The sequence below is a fragment of the Rosa rugosa genome, chromosome 2 (genome assembly GCF_958449725.1).
Source record: "Rosa rugosa chromosome 2, drRosRugo1.1, whole genome shotgun sequence".
Lineage (NCBI taxonomy): Eukaryota > Viridiplantae > Streptophyta > Magnoliopsida > Rosales > Rosaceae > Rosa > Rosa rugosa.
Genome location: NC_084821.1, coordinates 12,430,417 through 12,449,854, shown reverse-complemented (window position 1 = coordinate 12,449,854; position 19,438 = coordinate 12,430,417). Strand labels below are relative to the sequence as shown.

The 19,438-nt window shown below is 39.9% G+C and overlaps 2 protein-coding genes and 3 non-coding genes across 10 annotated transcripts; 4 read left to right on the top strand and 1 right to left on the bottom strand.

Moving 5' to 3' along the window:
* The first annotated feature begins 8,748 nt into the window (after positions 1-8,748).
* On the top strand, positions 8,749-11,549 carry LOC133731930 (serine/arginine-rich splicing factor SR45a-like). 6 transcript variants are annotated; one of them, XM_062159381.1, is made up of 7 exons: positions 8,749-8,906; positions 9,368-9,423; positions 9,454-9,471; positions 9,615-9,717; positions 9,849-9,998; positions 10,431-10,494; positions 10,587-11,549. In XM_062159381.1, the coding sequence occupies exons 2-7, from the start codon at positions 9,368-9,370 to the stop codon at positions 11,294-11,296; spliced, it is 1,101 nt and encodes a 366-aa protein (XP_062015365.1). In that variant the 5' UTR covers positions 8,749-8,906; the 3' UTR covers positions 11,297-11,549. The 6 variants fall into 6 exon arrangements, 4 of the variants coding, with proteins under 4 accessions (XP_062015365.1, XP_062015364.1, XP_062015363.1 ...); XM_062159380.1 differs by having other exon boundaries at positions 9,454-9,489; XR_009856854.1 differs by lacking the exon at positions 10,587-11,549 and adding an exon at positions 10,160-10,265 and having other exon boundaries at positions 9,368-9,489.
* A 291-nt stretch (positions 11,550-11,840) lies between these two features.
* LOC133730368 (uncharacterized) lies at positions 11,841-14,882 on the bottom strand. The gene is given in 3 exon segments (XM_062157975.1): positions 11,841-12,770; positions 12,772-12,959; positions 14,861-14,882. Coding segments are annotated over 3 exon segments (258 nt in total). The 3' UTR covers positions 11,841-12,722.
* LOC133734976 (U4 spliceosomal RNA) lies at positions 12,670-12,821 on the top strand. The gene has a single exon (XR_009858719.1). It is a non-coding gene; the product is annotated as a U4 spliceosomal RNA (small nuclear RNA).
* Positions 14,883-15,698: 816 nt separating the features above from the next.
* Positions 15,699-15,893, top strand: LOC133734914 (U2 spliceosomal RNA). Its single transcript, XR_009858659.1, has one exon. It is a non-coding gene; the product is annotated as a U2 spliceosomal RNA (small nuclear RNA).
* Positions 15,894-16,972: 1,079 nt separating this feature from the next.
* LOC133734997 (U1 spliceosomal RNA) lies at positions 16,973-17,129 on the top strand. The gene has a single exon (XR_009858737.1). It is a non-coding gene; the product is annotated as a U1 spliceosomal RNA (small nuclear RNA).
* Positions 17,130-19,438: the final 2,309 nt, after the last annotated feature.

The window sequence follows — 19,438 nt, the reverse complement described above, 5'->3', positions numbered from 1 at the left end:
GCGTGTCGCTGGCTTTTGATTTTTTTTTTTGTTTTTTTTTTTTTGTTTTTCCATGGCATGTACATCAAACTTTTTGTTCAGATAATCAAATGTACTAGATAGTGCGCCCGCGCGATGCTGTGGGAACATAATCGATATTGTTCGATTCAATGCTACTGAATTTATAAACATTTGTTTAAATTACATTACTACATTACATATTATATATTTATTTGAACCTAAATTTGGCAATGCTCACATGATACACAGGTGGGTAGGGTCCACAAGAAATTTAGCTTAGGGCCGCAGTTGAATGGTTGAATAGCCGCGGCATGATGAATGCCAGCAATTTATCTTTTTGCTTGTTACTTTGCTGCACTTTGTTTCCCGCGGTTTACATTCTTGTTCTTTATCTTCCTGCATTTTTTATTTACTGCACTTTTACATTCCTGCACTTTCGTTTATGCTATTTATTTGCTGTTGTTTACTTTACATCATTTACTTTATACAAAATCACAAAAAGAATCATCATCACTTCACTTTCACCTCAATCACCGAGTTACACAACACGAAGACTACGGCTAGGTAAGGCTGATCCGTGTTAAAGTCCTTGCATTCAAGGGAACCCTGCGGCCGAGATAGATCATTCCTCGGCCCACAATCAGTTGATTAGAAGTCAGATCCTCCCAACCGCGAGTTGGCACGCCCGCGCACACGTCACCACTCTAGAAGGACACCTGTAAGCCAAAGAAGCCCTCGGCTCAGTGACCGAGACGATTTTTGAGCGAACATCTTTTGACACGCCCAGTGGGACCACACTTGGTGAATGTTGGACCATTTAGTGAGACATTACATATTATGTATTTTCACTAATGAGTTATTATGAGCCGAATTTACCTAGCTCTCTTTCAATAAATGATTACAATGGCCAATATAGTCAAGATCAATTGTATGGTTATGATGGCAAATATAGCTATGCCGAGAACTAGATGATACCCAGATCCAAGCCAAGCAGGTACCCCATATCAATTTTGAGATCATGCAATCCCCACCTTGCCATCGTCTGCTTGCCGTTTTTTTTTTTTTTTTGAAGCATTTATACCGAAATAGATTTCGATACATTATGTGAAACCACTTGAAATGTTTTTTTTTTTTTAATAAAAAAAAGTTCATTAAATCAATTAACGATTACAATCATCTCGAGTGACATCTCTCATAAACTTGGGAGCGGTGACAAATCTTAGAGCTAAAATAGAACAAGAATGTGTAATGTACCGACAAGTTGTCCTTGTACAATAAAACACTATTCTGGAACAATTACAAAGAAACTAGCAAAAATTGAAGGTAAATCTTCAGTCTCCTTAAGATAATTACCAACAATAGAATCATTGTCACAGATCTTGAGATTTGTAGATCAAAGTCATTAAACCATCAAAATATGCAATCTGGGTATGCAAGAAATCGACCGACCAATCAACTCTCGACTCTTCCCAGCATACAACACATTGCTCACTAAGACACGCAATTGTGGTACTCACAATGTGGTTACTCGAAAGTACAATGGCATGCCCTAAAGAGTAACAACTGTAAAATTGAGCAAAATATCAAGTAAAACACCTTCAGGGTCCAAAATCCAGACCTTGGAGAAATCAAGCCCATGCAATTGGGTTCTACTTTGGGCCCAACAATAGCTCATCTGGCCACCCATAAGGTAAGCACCCAAGGACGGGTGATCGCCACCAACCATGCATGGCCACATTAGCACCTCAGGCGTTAACAAACCCGCCGCTATCAGAAACGTCGCCTGCTGGCTCTCGTGCCCGGCCCACCAGCAGGACTCCTAATCTACGCTGTCTAGATAATAACGTAGTCCCAACACCACCATGAATCAACTCCGACCTCCCCAAACCACCGATTAGCCTTGGCTTCTGATACCCAACACACTTCTTAGTAGGGGAGGAATTCGAGACAATTGAAAAATGGGGATAAGGATTGCAGTGAAAATCTCTGTACGGTCTCAAACAGTCACCTCATGCTTGGTTTGGAAGATTTTCACAGTTCATGCAGAAGGTTGGTTACAGACAAAGCAACTCAGACCATACCTTGTTTCTCAAGCATCAACAAGGGAAGGTAACAGCTCTAATTATTTATGTAGATGATATGGTAATCACTATCAATTATACTGTTGAGATGGATAGACTGCAGAGACAACTAGCCTCTGAGTCTGAGATGAAGGACTTAGGTGAACTTAAGTACTTCTTAGGAATTTAGGTAGCCAGAGGGAGAGAAAGGATCTACCTGTGTCAGAGGAAGTGTTTGGACCCAAAATGAACATTTTGGTCTGACAAGGCATGTGTTGGAGAAATTGAGCCAATGTCAGTGGCTCAAGCTATATATTGTCGACAAGCTCGAAATATATATTTAGAGGCTAAATAAAGCCTACTATGGAAGCATGGAAGCATGAAAAGTCAACTTTAGCATATTTTCCTACTTCGGCTAGGAAAAACCGAGCTAGACAAGGACGGAGGGGTGGCAGACTAACCAAATGAAATCGAAATGTGCTGAAACTTTCCAGATCCATTCTAGACAGCCCAAGGATCATTTCTTATGCAGAGTGCAAGAGTTTTTTTTGAGTGGAAGGCCTTCAAACAATCAGCCCAATTTTCTACAGAAGCAAAACTGGAAAACTGGACCTGTAAGAGGTCCAGCAGCATTTTCGGCCCAACCACATGGAATAAAAATCTGAAAATATGTCAGGATGATCTACACTCATAGTGGAACATTTCATATGAAGAAGTCGAAGGCATATAATGAAGTCTTGTTGGAGAAATAATTGAAGGAATAAAGGGGCAGAAACTGACCTAAAACCAGCTCAATATTCACATGTTCATGTTTCCTACCCACATGAAGAAAGCTAGATGCTTTTCTCTTTTTCCTTGGATATATTTTTCTTCTACAATCTCTTTAATAGATCATCACCACTTCCATGTTGCTGCACCTTCATGCTTTGCTTTCATTTCATATTTTCTCTATCTTTTCCATATTTTACAAGTGAACTTAGATCTACTTTCATTATTTTTCTTCCACTCATCATTTCACTCTTCTTTTTCTTCCCTATATAAACACCTTCTTCTCTCATTACAAAACACTCATTCACATTCAACAACAACATCTCTAAGATGATCTAAGTTCTCTCTAGAGCAAACCTCTCTAAGAGCAACTCCTCTCCTTCTCTTTCTCTTACCGGTGATCATACTCCTAGTCCTAGTCTTCTCAGAAGCCGACTTTCAGTGCCACCAAACCCTCTGTCAACGTGCTTCGGTCCTAGTCTCCTCGGGAGCCGACGGTAGTGCCCGCGACCACAACGGTTACAGAACCAGCCAAGCAAGGGTAACGCCCTAGCAACCCAGCCAAGCTAAAGTCACGCTTTAGCAAGTTCTCTCTACTTCCCGGTGGTTCTCGCTCTGCTCGATCTACAACATCGAGTATCGATTTGGTGACGCAAGAAGATGAGCAAAAGTCCTCACCACGAGGCACAAAGAATCCCACGACGAGGTTGGTGCTCTCCTCGTCCACAATCGCTTGAAAAGAAGTCAGGTCAAGGGACACCCCCGACGCGACCGCACCCGAACGGTGCTGGCACGCCCGCGCAAGAAAAGAGACTGTTGACCAGCTGCAGCAAAATTGGAGCCAAACATTTTGGCACGCCCAGTGGGACAAGGTTAGAATTTTTTTTTCTTGAAGACATTCAACCACCGGGCTTCAAAACAAACATTTTGGCACGCCCAGTGGGACTACACCAGAGTCTTTTTATGTTCACCATCATTGAGATGCCAGAGAAAATTCTTTACCAAAAGAAATTCCTGAAGTCATGGCGACGATAGAAGGCTATGTGCCCATTCCCATTCCAGAGAATGCGAGCATAGAAGAGCGGCTTGATATCCTTCAAAAGAATTCTACCGCATACCATGAGAATCTGAGTAAAGCTCTCGCGGAGGACCGTCGATGGCTCGATGAGTTCACGATTCCAGAACCTGCTCGCGAAGAGGTCATTTCTGAGACTAACTTGCCTATAGGTGGCAATCAACGTAAGGGTCTCACTGTTGAGTCACAGCCTTACACGGAGGTTGTGCATGGAGAAGACGGTCCACAAGAATGTTTTTCTGACAATGAAATTGTCTCTGAACATATAGCTGATTTCTCCACTGATCAAGCCAAATACGTGGCCACTGATCAGATGCATGGGGGGCAAGATATGGCCCATGATCATCCCTTTGATCAAAAGAAGCAAGTTCATGATCATTTTAATTGTGACTCTGCTACTGGACGTCATGGGGAAGGTGATCAAAATCAGGACCAACTTAATTATCAATTAAGTTGTGGCCTACAGAAGCCAATCTGTGGCTTTATTAATCAATTCAACTTGAAGTTCTTCATATATTCTTCAAGGCCAAGCGGTGGCTTTGATATATGTGGAGGACACATCTACAACCCACGTTGCATGAATGGCCAGAACAATTATTCTAGTGGCCAAGTTGTCCTTCGCAACTGTAAATTTGAGTATCATCAATACAAGTTAACTCTTGTTTACAATTATCCAGCAAGTGAAGCTCTTGATGTGGAAAATTCAGACCAGCAAGTGGTCAAATGCAAAAGCCAATCTGTGGCTTATTCTAGAGAGGCCATGTTCTATGACATGTTGGTTGGTAACAAAGCCGATCTATACTCATCTTCATCTCCTCAATTGCAATTGAAGATCATGCTTCACCAACCAACAAGGATACTTGGGGGGCAAGATTACCCCTCTCACGAGCCAAATTCCTCCAAATTCTTCAACGAGAAGTATCTTTGTTCTTTTCCTACAAGCTCTCACATGAGGGATTTTTACCCTACAAATTTTGATACATCGGAGCTTGGAATGAAGCATAGATGGCCTCCCCCGTGGTCATCTAGAGGTTAGCCAAACAGGGTGTTGCTAGCTTCTTTCTTTCTTTGCTTTTATTTTTCTGTTACTTTTTCATTTTCTTTTCATAAAAAAAAAAATAAAATAAAAAAAAGTTGAATTTGGTAAAGGGGTTGTGAATCATAACGGAATAGGTGAAGTCTCTTTTGTTAATATTGGCCTAAACTCCTTATTGGTGCCTAGTTCAGGTCCCTTAAGGTTAAGGGCGGCTTTTATTAACACTTGTTGAATTGTCTTCACACTTATGACTTTTCTCATCTTAGTAAGTATAGCCTATGTGAAATGGTGTCTAGAAAGGGGACAACGTTCATGACAGGTTCTTGAATCCAGAAGTGCGTGCAAATGGGCCTAAACCACTATGTGGGAGTAGCTCATGCCAAAATGGATTCTGCCTCTCTTGTTCTTCCTCCCCCACCTGACCATTTCAGTAAGGTTGCCCAAAGGATTTGAAAGAAAATTTGTGTCTAGACGACTGTACTTGGGCCGCATGTCTAAACCTTGATTCACAATGTCTTATTAAAATTAAAAATAAAAAATAAAAAATAAAAAAAATACAAAAAGAGTTTCAAATTTGTGCGTCGCGGAGGATGCAAAAAATTGTGTTCTTGCCTAATAGTGGCTGGAACTTGCTAATATACTTAAGAGGCCATTGGTATTGGTCTGGGCACATATACAAGAGGCATTTAATATGCCTAGTATGGTATTAGCAGTGGAGGAGGTCAAATCAATATTTTTGCCAATAATTGTGGCGAAAGCTGGGTTGCGAATTGTTGGCAGCGAAGTGGTTTTAATTACATGGCCTCGCAAAGGATGGTTCGCGAAGGAAGACTGGCGATTAATATATGTATGCTCACTATGTATAATTAAGAGGGGGAGAGGCTACTGTTCAAGTAATTTTAGTCAAGCCAATACAAGTGGCTTTGGAGCAACGACATTATAAGAGTAGTGTTGATTCAAGACCTCTTTAGTCAAGACGAGGACCTTTGACTTCGAGGTCTGGGGGGCAATGTTTGGATCCAAAATGAACATTTTGGTTTGACAAGGCATGTGTTGAAGAAATTGAGCCAATGTCAGTGGCTCAAGCTATATATTGTCGACAAGCTCGAAATATATATTTAGAGGCTAAATAAAGCCTACTATGGAAGCATGGAAGCATGAAAAGTCAACTTTAGCATATTTTCCTACTTCGGCTAGGAAAAACCGAGCTAGACAAGGACGGAGGGGTGGCAGACTAACCAAATGAAATCGAAATGTGCTGAAACTTTCCAGATCCATTCTAGACAGCCCAAGGATCATTTCTTATGAAGAGTGAAAGAGTTTTTTTTGAGTGGAAGGCCTTCAAACAATCAGCCCAGTTTTCTACAGAAGCAAAACTGAAAAACTGGACCTGTAAGAGGTCCAGCAGCATTTTCGGCCCAACCACATGGAATAAAAATCTGAAAATTTGTCAGGATGATCTACACTCATAGTGGAACATTTCATATGAAGAAGTCGAAGGCATATAATGAAGTCTTGTTGGAGAAATAATTGAAGGAATAAAGGGGCAGAAACTGACCTAAAACCAGCTCAATATTCACATGTACATGTTTCCTACCCACATGAAGAAAGCTAGATGCTTTTCTCTTTTTCCTTAGATATATTTTTCTTCTACAATCTCTTTAATAGATCATCACCACTTCCATGTTGCTGCACCTTCATGCTTTGCTTTCATTTCATATTTTCTTTATCTTTTCCATATTTTACAAGTGAACTTAGATCTACTTTCATTATTTTTCTTCCACTCATCATTTCACTCTTCTTTTTCTTCCCTATATAAACACCTTCTTCTCTCATTACAAAACACCCATTCACATTCAACAACAACATCTCTAAGATGATCTAAGTTCTCTCTAGAGCAAACCTCTCTAAGAGCAACTCCTCTCCTTCTCTTTCTCTTACCGGTGATCATACTCCTAGTCCTAGTCTTCTCAGAAGCCGACTTTCAGTGCCACCAAACCCTCTGTCAACGTGCTTCGGTCCTAGTCTCCTCGGGAGCCGACGGTAGTGCCGCGACCACAACGGTTACAGAACCAGCCAAGCAAGGGTAACGCCCTAGCAACCCAGCCAAGCTAAAGTCACGCTTTAGCAAGATCTCAATACTTCCCGGTGATTTCGCTCTGCTCAATCTGCAATATTGAGTATCGACTTGTGAACAAGAAGAAACTTCAGCAAAGTCCTCACCACGAGGCACAAAGAATCCCACGACGAGGTTGGTGCTCTCCTCGTCCACAATTGCTTGAAAGAAGTCAGGTCAAGGGACACCCCCGACGACCGCACCCGAACGGTGCTGGCACGCCCGCGCAAGAAAAGAGACTGTTGACCAGCTGCAACAAAATTGGAGCCAAACAGGAAGTACGTTCTTGACTTGCTGACAGAGACTGGTATGTTGGATTGCAAACCTATTGATACTCCTATTGAGCAGAACCATTGTTTAGCTGAACATATCAGGTACCTACTTATTGAGCTCGCTATCAGAGGTTGGTTGAGCGCTTGATTTATTTGACTCATACTAGACCAGATGTTGCATATATAGTAAGTGTGGTGAGTCAATTCATGCATAACCCGAATGAGAGTCACATGGATACTGTTGTGCGAATTTTGAAGTACTTGAAGTCAGCTCCAGGAAGGGGAGTGTTGTTTTCTAAACACAATAACATTCTTGAGGTTTGTGGCTTCGCAGATGCAGATTGGGCTAGAAATATTACAGACAGGAGGCCGACATCAGGTTACTTTACCTTTCTGGGAGATAATTTAATTACATGGAAGAGTAAGAAACAAAAAGTTGTGGCACGATCTAGTGCTGAGGTCAAGTATAGAGGTATGGCTCATGGAGTATGTGAATTGCTGTGGTTGAGAAATCTGTTACGTGATCTGGGTTTCAAACTCAAAAGTACTATGCAGTTGTATTGTGACAACAAGGCAACTATTAATATATCACAGAATCCAGAACACCATGATCGTACTAAGCATGTGGAGGTTGATCGTCATTTTATAAAGGAAAAGCTAGACGTCAAACTTATTAGTTTTCCTTTTGTTCATACTGAAGAGCAACTTGCAGTTGTAGATATTCTTACCAAAGGAGTTTCCAGAAAGGTATTTTATGATTCACTAAGCAAGTTGGGCATGATTGATTGAAATTATATCGTAGTTTATACTTACCTATTCTATGTGTGGTAGAGAATAGAGACGTAAGTCAATTATATCCTTGTAATCATTTTTATATACCTCTCTATGAGATGAATAACATATCAGAAAATTTATTCTCTCAATCTCGTTATATTTGACTCTCTAAGTGATTCTTAGTCTTGAACCAATCCCACTTTAGTTAAGGTGGTGATCGATGGTTTGTGTATTCTCCCAGTTCGGCTGTGTTCAAGAAAATGATGTAGGGGAAACGTGTCTTTCTTTGCAAAAAATACATAAAATAAAGATGAGAAAAAAGGGGCAAAACAGGAAGTGCAGTTGTAAGAAGTATAAAATATATTAAATTTAGATAGTGGGAGCGTAGATTACAATTTGGAGAGTGAAATTCAAATAAAACAACGAGAACAAAGGCTATATATTTACCAGAAAGAAATGGGGTAGAGAGAAGAAAAAGAGTTAAAATCGAATAATTATACAAATCCCCTTTGGTTTACCACGTGTCTAAAAGTTAGTGGAGAACTCGCACCGCTACAGAGAGAGAGCTCGAATGTCGTAAACCACGGACCACGAAATATTAAACGGGATTTAAATGTGGTGTAGCGTCCGACTATCTCCAGAAACTTCCCCTCTATATAAAAGCTTTCTCTATATGCAGTTTCGTGTTCTAATTCCTAAACCAACCAACCATTCTCCGAGAGATCGAGTAAGGAGAGAAAACCAGAGAGGCTCTCACCGATTCATTTTCAGTACGGAAGTATCGTCTCTGCCATAATTTGATACGGTTAGTTCTTCTTCGCCTTCTTCATCATCTTTGATCTATTCTGGCCCGGTGTGTGTGTACATATATGTTTTTTCTTTCTTTTTTCCCGATATATTTCAATCGTTGGATATGAAATTAGGAATCATAAGGAACGCACAGCCCAATCGTACCTTGAATTATGACTGTAATTGCTGTTGGAATAGGCGATTTTTTTTTTTTTTTTGCTCTCTCTCCATAAGATTATTGACGAATTGGTAATTAAGTTCTCCGGATGCTGTGTATTATCATCTTTTTGCTAAAGATTAGCGGTTAATTTCCTCCTAGTTGTGATATGTGATTAATTTGCTACTGGAAAACCATAATTTCGGTGGAAGAACATAATTTTTTTGATCTGCAGAGGCGCAATTATGCGTTCCTTATTATGTATTAACTTGGAGATGATAATAAATTTGGAGTATAATATTTTTGTTTTTCGGCTACAGATGTCGTACTCGAGAAGGTCAAGGTACTCTCCTTCTCCTTCCCCGAAGCGATACAGGTCACCATCTCCTTCCCCAAGGCGATACAGATACAGGTCCCTTTCCAGGTCTGTTTCGAGGTCGAGGTTTGTGCCTTTATCCCAGCTGTTTTTCATTTGGCTCATTTTGTGGAATCTTTTACATCATTTGTGTTTTTACGGTGATTATGTGCATTGATTTGGTTGCTTATGCGTTCTGATTTGATTTGCAGGAGTCCGTCTGTGGAGAATCCTGGGAACAATTTGTATGTGACTGGATTGTCACCTCGGATTACAAGGAGAGAGCTTGAGAAGCACTTTGCATCAGAGGGAAAAGTATGTGTTCGGAGTGCCCTTTTCTATCTTCATTTTTGTATCTTCTTCATATTGTAATGATTGTGGTTCAATGCTCAGTTTAGTTTGATATTTGCTCAATGATCTTAATTTTGCCGGTTTGAGTGTTTTAGGTGATTGATGTTCATCTTGTGGTCGATCCATGGACTAGAGAATCTCGTGGATTTGGGTTTGTTACCATGGAAAATGTTGATGTGGCCGACCGCTGTATCAAATATTTAGATCGTTCTGTACTTGAAGGTCGTGTCATTACGGTGGAGAAGGTAATGTTTGTTCCCTTTAAAATGTGTTTATTGCTGGATCATTCATTTGGTTCAATTTATTATTTAGTATATCGTACTATATTCTGCATTGTAGTGGGAGGTTTAATTGATTGCTATTGGTTCCTTGAGTTTGAAAGTTTTTTGCTTCTTTCCACTTGAAGTGTTTCTGGCAGCAGGTTTGCTGTGTGTAGCAGCAGCTCTTCACCAAATTCCAAACCACAACTTAACAAACCAATCAAACTCATCAACAAGTATCAGATCACTAGGGTTGTATGCCCTGCATTTCTCTCTTTCATATTAGTTAACATATTCCTGCTATATATGTTCTATTTCCATTGCATTGACATCTAATGATTTTGAGTAGCTTACTTCTATTTTCTTGTTAGTTGGTTGGTATTCAATGATCTCATTCTTTCTTTCCGTTTATTTCAGGCTAGAAGGCGGAGAGGGAGAACCCCCACTCCAGGAAGATATCTCGGGCTGCGAACAATTCGTGGTAAGCTTTTTTTATCAGCTCATATAACACTTTGAAAGACTTCTCTGCTGTCTTTTCTAATAGAGTTTTTTTTTTTAATTTTATTTTTGTAGGGCACCAGCGAACCCCTAGCTACTCGCCTCCTCGCAGGTCTCCTTCCTACTCTCCTTACAGAAGGAGCTACAGTCGGTCGCCGAGTTACTCATCTGACCGAAGTAGGAGCAGATCGTACTCTCCACCCTACAGAAGGCGGAGATCTTACTCTCCTGACTATCGGCGCCGCAGGTCTTATTCTCGCTCACGCTCTCCTTACAGCAGTCCACCAGTGAGATACCGTGAGCGCTCCTATTCCCCTTATGGCAGGGAGTACTCACCAGATGACTCTTTTTCTGGAAGGAGGCGAGGCTATCGCTCTATCTCACCAGATGACTCTTACTATGGAAGGAGGCGACGCTATCGCTCTGTCTCTCGCAGTGTTTCACCCAGGTCCTGGAGGAGCTCAAGGAGGACTCGCTCCCCTATCTCACCTAGGCATAGGTGGACCTCAATGAGGAGCTACTCGCGCAGTGTCTCTCCAAGGCCTAGGAGGGTTTCCCGGAGAAGTTACACACCTAGTGTTTCTCCTGAACCAAGGAGGAGGAGCTCAAGGATGAGTTGCTCTCGGAGTGTGTCTCCTAGATACAGGAGCTCACGGTCCCATAAGCGTTCACCTTCGCGAAAATATTCCAGGAGCTGCTCTAGGAGTCGAAGCCCGAGTGTGAGTGCAAGTTCTAGATTTATGTCAAGATCTGATAGTCCTAGATCTACCTCATCCTCAACATGAAGTCTGTTATTAAGTATATCTCTAGCATTGTAGGGATTGTGATTTCATGGTCCCAGTATTTGATCAAGTATGGATTGTGTATCAGACTCTTAGGATGCTGTTATTAAATAATGTCGCATTTTGTTATCAGTGAAAGAAGTATTAGTCTGTAAAATACTGAAAATACTTCTTATCTATCCAGGTTTCCTGAGTATCATGACTCTATCATCACGTTGTGGTTGTACTGTGATAAATTTTATTGCTGTTTCTGTTATTTCCTGTGTTCACTTCTTCTGGCACTCCAGTTATTTGATTATTGCTGTTACTTGTCAAATCTAAATCTTCTTCTTCTTCTTCTTTTTTATTTTTTTATCAAATCTCATCCAAGATCAGTTTCTGCATTTACAATATGGAACTGGCAGAAGGTTAGTGAAAACGATTTGAGATAAAAGTGGGTTCCCGTGTTGAATCGGCAGAAGACAAACCGTTCTTGCCACAATGTTTTACATCATGTCCCATCTCAGTTGCGACAGTCTTCACGTCCCTTTAAACAACCCTCCTAACATGGAGCCACTGATGCAATAACTCGCTTAACGTCCATTGTTTCCTTTTCTCGCTTTAAACTCAGTGTTTTGAATAGAATGGCAAATAGTTGTAAGGCGTTTCTGGAAACTGATATATGTAAAAGCTTTGTAACCAAGTCAGATTGGATGGCCTGCTCAGAGATTCTGCCCCGTGCACATCAGCTCTTCAAACGAAGAATTTCTCAATCCCTGCATTGCTTCAGCTGTAGTAACCATTGGGGCTCTCTTTGGCTGCAACTCTGGAGATCATTCTGTGCAAATGGCTAAATGAGGAGTCGTCTTGTTATTTTGACTTGTTCTTACTGGTCTGAATTTGATGGCAATCCTAAAAGGCATCAATTCTGTCATCGATGGGCACTTTCTGCCAATCCGGATTGAAGTTAACTCGATGGAACCAACAAGGTTGTTATTGTCCCTGTTAGGTTGCACTAGGTGGTTTGGTGGAAGACATTTACTCGAATTGGTGGCAACATGATCAATTTTCAGCCTAGAGAATGCAATAACGCAGCTCATATTCTTGCCAAGTTTTCCTTGGTCGAGACTAGCTAGCTTTCCATATTTCCCGGTTCTACTCCATTGTACAAGCTGCCTGCGACTGTTTCTCAATCATATTGTACGTTGCCATCTCTCTGCCTTCAATTCTTGTGTTGCTTCTTGTTTTAGAGGTGTGAATGTGGCCAGATGTGCATGGTGCACCGAGACCTGGCCCTCGACCGAGTAAGAATGTCTGTTTTTGATCCCACATTGAGGAAGCTGGAGGATATCCAACGGAAAAACATATAAAAGGAGAGCTAAGGGTGGATGTGAACTATCTTTGCGCTTGGGGCAATGACGCAGCTAATGATGTTCTAACCGAGGCGCGTCTATTGCTGGTTGAAAACTATTTCCAAACCCCCTCCTGGGCCTGGGTTCAGCCTTGTGCCCTCGAGAATTTCTGGAAGGGCTCCCTTCGGGGTAAAGCCCTACAATTCTAGTATCAAATGTTTCTCTTAAGATAACAATGCAATAATGGTAGTCCTGTGATGTATCGAACTTATCTCGAGGAGAAGTTTGAGATCTGTTGATGTGATGTATCGAACTTATAACTAAACAATGGAGATCTCAATGTAGAGTTTGTCAGTATTGAGCTCAATGTAGAGGCTGACGGGTCTGGTGGTGGAGCTTATGGAGGCTGATCAAAGAGAAGCTTGAGATCTGTACGTTGATGTAGAGCTATATAAAGAGACTATATACAGACGCAGAGAGAAGTTTGAGATTTGTTGATATTAGCTATATCAAGTGGAAGGAAATCCACATCTGTTGATATTGAGCTTGTTAGTACAGGCTGATCCAAAGATCACTTTGAGCTTGTTAGTACGATCCAAAGAGAAGTTTGGACAAAATCAAGTCTTTTTTCCCTTTCTCTTCCAAATCTAGGAAGTCATTTATCTAATGTAAGAATCTTTTATTCTATGATTAGAATGAAGTAGTAATTTTTGGAGCAGAATCTGTTTAAAAACAGAACGAACGACTAAAAGAGCATGTTTTGTAGAACAAAATGAAATGCATAATATGTCTGAGAGAGTTATTATGATTACTAAAATGAATTTTTTTCTCACTGTGGCTTTGTAAATATAAATAAGGGTTAAATGCTGCTTACTCCTTATACTTATAGGGTTTCATCGTTTCAGTCCCTGACCTTCGAATATCACCTAAAAAGTCTCTGAACTCTCAATTTCCTCCCAATTGGTCCCTGCCGTCAAGTATCCATCAAAAACTTCGTTATCTTCACCTAAAAAGTCTATTATACCCTCAATTACTTAAAAAAAAAAAATCTCTTCCTCTTTTTTTTTATTTATTTTTTCTTTTTACCTCTTCTTCTTCCGGCTCTCTCGCCTCCTTATGTTCATCTCCTCATCAAGATGGTTCCAATCCACTGACCTTCAAGAGGTGAAATGAAAAAAAGAAATAAAAGAGAGAAAAAAAAATAATAAGTGAGGGCATAATAGACATTTAAGCAACTTTAACAGAAAATTTTGACGGCAGGGACCAATTGGGAGGAAATTGAGAGTTCATGGACTTTTTAGGTGAAATTCGAAGGTCAGAGACTAAAACGATGAAACCCTATAAGTATAGGGAGTAAACAGTATGTTAATTCTATAAATAATTTGTTGTTAGTAATGAATAACTAACACTAGTTTTGACCATATACTTTAGAATTAGAGGAAAAATGAAAACTCCGCAGGAACTTGTATCCGTCAGAGCTTGCTACAGGTATGTGAATTCTATGTGTCAATGTATGCACCCTTAATACAACTAATAAAAACTGAATGTGGTCTTGGCTCTTTCTGTAAAAACACCTCTTCAGAACTTGGCAGCTCAAGACTGAGGCTTTCGTTTCAGGACCTGTACATATATGAAGGCCATTGAAGTCCACTTCAAACATGCATGGTGTTAACTTTGCAGCTGTGGGAGCCGCAGTCCTTCCTCCCAACAGCTCGATCGGTACTGGCTTCATTTTCTCTGAATCAATACCATCTCAAGAAAACCTCAAGCTGATCGAGTTGCTGATTAAGTAGGATTTCTTGCTGAAGTTATCCAGTGTTCGACGTACGAGTTTGCTACTAGTTACTGCTATTGAAAAATTCAAAAGTGCTTTATGTGCAGCAGTGCATGTAGGGTGTTCAAAAATTCGTATTTCATTGAAAAGAAGAAATGCTAACTCGATCGGTGCGTCTCAGAAACATTGGTAAATTCCTAAATTCATGTGTGGGATTTATTCATGCATGCATTACCTCTCCTTCCTTTATTCCACGATGGCCTCTGCGGATTGCTTGGTCAACATGCTTAAGCCGTATTCGAGCAATGCATTTTTGCTGTTCTCACATTCTTAGAGAAGGGAATTCAGTTGCAAATAGCTTGGCCAATTTAGGCTTGGCTTCAAATTTGTTGGTTTGGAATCAAAAATCCTCCCTCTATGATCACTCAGCACCTTAATATGGATGGGTTAGGTTTCCCTTACCTTCGTACCAGTTGATGTCCATGTTTTCCTTTTTTATTGTTATGAAGGGGTTTTTTAAGCTATTGCTGGTTTCAAAAAGAAAAAACGTCTGCAAGTGGAATGAGAATGAAGGAACTTTATATGAGTGCCAAGATGATTCTGTTGGAATGCTGTTATTGCTCAGGCCTTGTGAAGAGGTTTTTATTTCCAGGAAGCTGTGCACAAGTCTAAGCTACAAGCTCCACATCATGGAGCTGCATGGGAAATTTTGTTTCTTTCTTTTGAGCTTGTACAAGAGGAGGGAGAGTTTCCTTTCTTTCATCTTCCTTTGGCAGTTTTGTTTACTCTCTAATTTTTTCTTTATTTTTAATAAATCGAATAGGGGGATGGGCGGTGGGTTCTTAAAGTGGGGCAGACTCTTAGTCTTCTGGCTTGAAAGTGGGACATGTTCCTCACATTGTCTGTCTCTAAGGAGCAAATATCGCCTAATCCCTTATTCTTAATTAAAAAAAAATTTATGTGGGATTATTCATCATGAAAAGCGAAAGAACATAACCATCAAGTCTATCATGCAAAATCATTATTCATGATTATCTTGTTGTATTCCTTCATGTAGTATCTGATACTAAGCCATGCATGGATATTACGAAGCAATAATTAGGTACGATAGAGCCAATTGAGTTATGAGATAGTAGCCAATTGATTATGCTTGTCCCTCAATTTATATACTGATGATATACTCAGGTGGTGGACTAATAGTTTATGCTATTTGTAAGCGGTTGTAGTCCCACACCCCTAACATGAGGGAAAAAGCATCTGAAGAGGTGTATAAATAAGGAGGCGCTAGACTTTAACACTCATACCTTTCTCGGCCTTTTGGCTAAGATCAAGTGTAGTATCTGTTCTTATCAGTTTAATATCTGATATGTGGATCAATGATTCACACGATATTAAATTAATTTTTTTAAGGGGTAAGTTCATTACAATAGCTTGCTATTGGGGCTTGCATGTGTCATCCTTGTGTTGCACTATTGCAAGGTTTGGCGCACCCTACCAATTCAGTTTCAAATGTGAGCAAAGTATGGTGCTTCTCATGATAGAAGCCATCTTACCTTAACATGATCTTTCTGATCCGGTTCCGTAGAGGTGGTTCCTATTCACTTTCTAGATGGAGTATGATGAGAGGTCCGGTCTCTTCCGTAACTCTTAGCCATGTTTGGTAACCAGAAAGGAAAGGAATCACTTTCCTTTCCTTTGGGAAAGTGTTTCCTGAGGGAGGGGGGAGGGAACCACCAATTTCCCTCACTTTTTTCTTTCATTTGGAATAATATTTCCCTTCCTTGGTTGTCCCAAACGCAGGAAAGGAAAATGTTTCCTTTCCCAATGTCCACTTTCCGGGAAACAAATATGGCCTAAGGTAAACCATTCTTTAGGATTGAGGGTGGCCCTCGTGTCAACAGTAATTGTCTGCAAGGAGCTAATATTTATTCCCTTATTTTCCTCAAAAAAAAAAAAAAAAAATCAAGTAGAGTCCGGCAGGGCACACTAGTCTTCTGTGTATGCACAGAGGATGCGAAGCAAGTAAGAGAGTTCATACACTAGCTGGTGTAAATGGTGGCATGTATAGTCTCATATTTTCCCCTCAACTGTTAGAACATTTGATTGAGCTTCAATCGTTTAATTTCGATCCTTTTAAAAGTTCATGTAATATGTGCCACATTAAGTGGTAATGAGTCACATATAATAGTGACTAGAATTAATCAAACTGTAAATAAACCATCTGAGGCGTACAAAACAATGACCATTATTCTCTTAAAAGAAAAAAAAAACTCACCACTTTGAATATATATATTAGACCGAGAAAGAGAAGAGCAAAGTAGTTCTTTTGTAGTAGAATTCTGCCATCCCATTAAGTTCATCTTGGAGGGTTTAGAAAGGATTAGAAGTACAAGCCTTTCTTGATTAGCACTCAGCTTTGGAACTTATTACAAATGGGACTTGAGAAGCTTATTAGGGTTATTAGGGAATAATTCATATATTGAAAATCTAATCTAGCAAGTTACCACATCGGAGAATGAGTAAAGTAGACAAGGGTCGGAGAAATGAATATGGATTGTGGAGCAACTATGAAACATACTTACCTGGACGGGGTCAATGGTTGATCATGAAGACTCATGGCCTAGGCTAGTGACCTCCATTGCACTTCGGAGGGGTGCTCGCTTAAGATCTCCTTAAGAGGGAGAGTCTACGACATAATTTGTTGCAGGGGTTTGCGTACCGCAGCCCCCACAAATCATGTTTAAATTTTGGTTCAAATTTTGTAGTGAAATATTTAACTTTCATTCATCTTATTGAGTAAGCTTAGTACGTAATGCTTTGGTACTGTTTTATCACTTTTATGAGTTAAGTAGGTTTCTGTTAATTTCAAGTAGAAAGTGTATCGAGTGCCAAAACTATCCTCTTTCCAATTGTTGTTCCCGCTGAATGAAGAGGTTGTTCCCGCTGAATGAAGAGATGCTTAAGCAGTTAAGCTATTAAACTGAGGGATTTTCTTTGCGAAACAATTGCATTAATCATAAAAGGTCATACTAGTATCTGGTTTGTGCACATTTTATGTAGAATTAAATACTGTTTACTCCATATACTTATAGGGTTTCATCGTTTTAGTCCCTGACCTTCGAATTTCACCTAAAAAGTCCATGAACTCTAAATTTCCTCCCAATTGGTCACTGCCGTCAAAATTTTCTGTTAAAGTTGCTTAAATGTCTATTATGCCCTCACTTATTATTATTTTTTTTCTCTCTCTTTTATTTTATTTTTTCATTTCACCTCTTGAAGGTCAGTGGATTGGAACCATCTTGATGAGGAGATAAACATAAAGAGGCGAGAGAGCCGGAAGAAGAAGAGGTAAAAAGAAAAAAAAGAAAAAAAGAAACAGCCCATGTAAGGCTCTAGACCTACTTTCGTACTCCCTTTTGTAAAAAGAGAGGAAGAGATTTTTTTTTTTAAAGTAATTGAGGGTATAATAGACTTTTTAGGGGAAGATAACGAAGTTTTTGACGGATACTTAACGGCAGGGACCAATTGGGAGTTCAGAGACTTTTTAGGTGAAATTCGAAGGTCAGGGACTGAAACGATGAAACCCTATAAGTATAAGGAGTAAGCAGCATTTAACCATTTTATGTATAAGAATAGTATCTGGTTTGTACCTTAAATCACAAAGAAATACAAGATGCTGTGGGTTTGGATTAATAACTGTGGTTTAGATAAGATACTGTAGCTTCTGTTTTGATAGGCTAGGCTCCATTATCTTAGCTTATGGAGCTGAACGTCGTCTTAGCTAGATTTTGATGGTATCGCCGTTCTTGATTATCTTAGGTTTTGATATAGAGCAGAATGCTATAGAGGTGGACATGGCAAAGAGGTTAGTTTTCTCTACGTCTTGTTAATTTTATTTTATTTTTTTCTTTTCAGATTCGAAGGTTGGAGCTTAAAATGAAATGCCTGTAATGCAGATATGTTCATACACGCTAATATTTTAATTGTATATTCAGTTATTATTTATTGACGAACCAAAATCTGTTCAATACCAGTTTACATGATTTCATAATGTCATTTTGTTTGAATTTAATCAGTAAAATGTTGACAATTATATGCCGTGGAAAAGCAAAAGCATAGTTTCAACGTGCTGTAGAATCGCTGTAAATCTGTATGTAATTAGGTTTTTATTTAATTAGGATATCCTGTAATTATGGAAAGATTGTTTCCTATTAGAGTTAGACTACTCATTTGTACTTGTATATATACCCTCATTGTGGGATGAATAGAATCATCAAATTAACCCTGAATTGAAGTATTCTTTTCTACTTGGTATCAAAGCAGGTTCAATCCTTTGAACTTGCGCTGCATCCTTTGAATCCTGAAGAACACCACAAACCGCTGCGTACCACCACCATTGAATTCCAAACTACCATCACCCTACCTTTTTTCGAAAAAAAATTCAGATCCATCTTGAAACCCTAGAAAACCCAATCCTGCAAAAATCCCGAATTCCTCAATGGCCGGACCTGTAATTGAAGGCGAACAGTCAAATCCCGATAAGGCAATGGTGCCATCCTCACAAGTCATCCATCACCACTACACCACCCAACAAGACAACTCTGTGTTCCCAACAAGTGTTGTCTTGAATGAATCCAACTACACCATATGGGCTCCTCTCATGCGGATGCGCATTGGAGCACGAGGGAAGGTTGGTTATCTGACCGGAGTGAAGGCTGAACCCGCCATAAATTCTGCAGAGTATGAAGCTTGGGCCACGGACAATGAAAATGTGAAAAGTTGGCTCATTGACTCCATGGAGTCCTCTCTTATGAACCGGTATATTCGTCTCCCTACTGCAAAAGATATTTGGGAAGCTGTAGAGAAAACTTTTTATGATGATTCTGATGAAACCTGAATCTTTGAATTGAACAAGAAGTGTTTTGAAGCAAAGCAAAATGGACGGCCTATTCCTACCTACTATAATGAGTTAGTGGCGATGTTCTAGGAGATTGATCAAAGGGTGGCCTCTCAGAATGATAATGTTGCAGCTGTAGTTCA

Bases quoted from the DNA above. Each gene is read 5' to 3' on its own strand.
- LOC133731930 (XM_062159378.1), top strand. From the start codon at position 9,368: ATGTCGTACTCGAGAAGGTCAAGGTACTCTCCTTCTCCTTCCCCGAAG. The intron at 9,490-9,614 runs GTTTGTGCCTTT...TTTGATTTGCAG, and splicing joins AGGTCTGTTTCGAGGTCGAG to GAGTCCGTCTGTGGAGAATC. The intron at 9,999-10,430 runs GTAATGTTTGTT...CGTTTATTTCAG, and splicing joins GTGTCATTACGGTGGAGAAG to GCTAGAAGGCGGAGAGGGAG.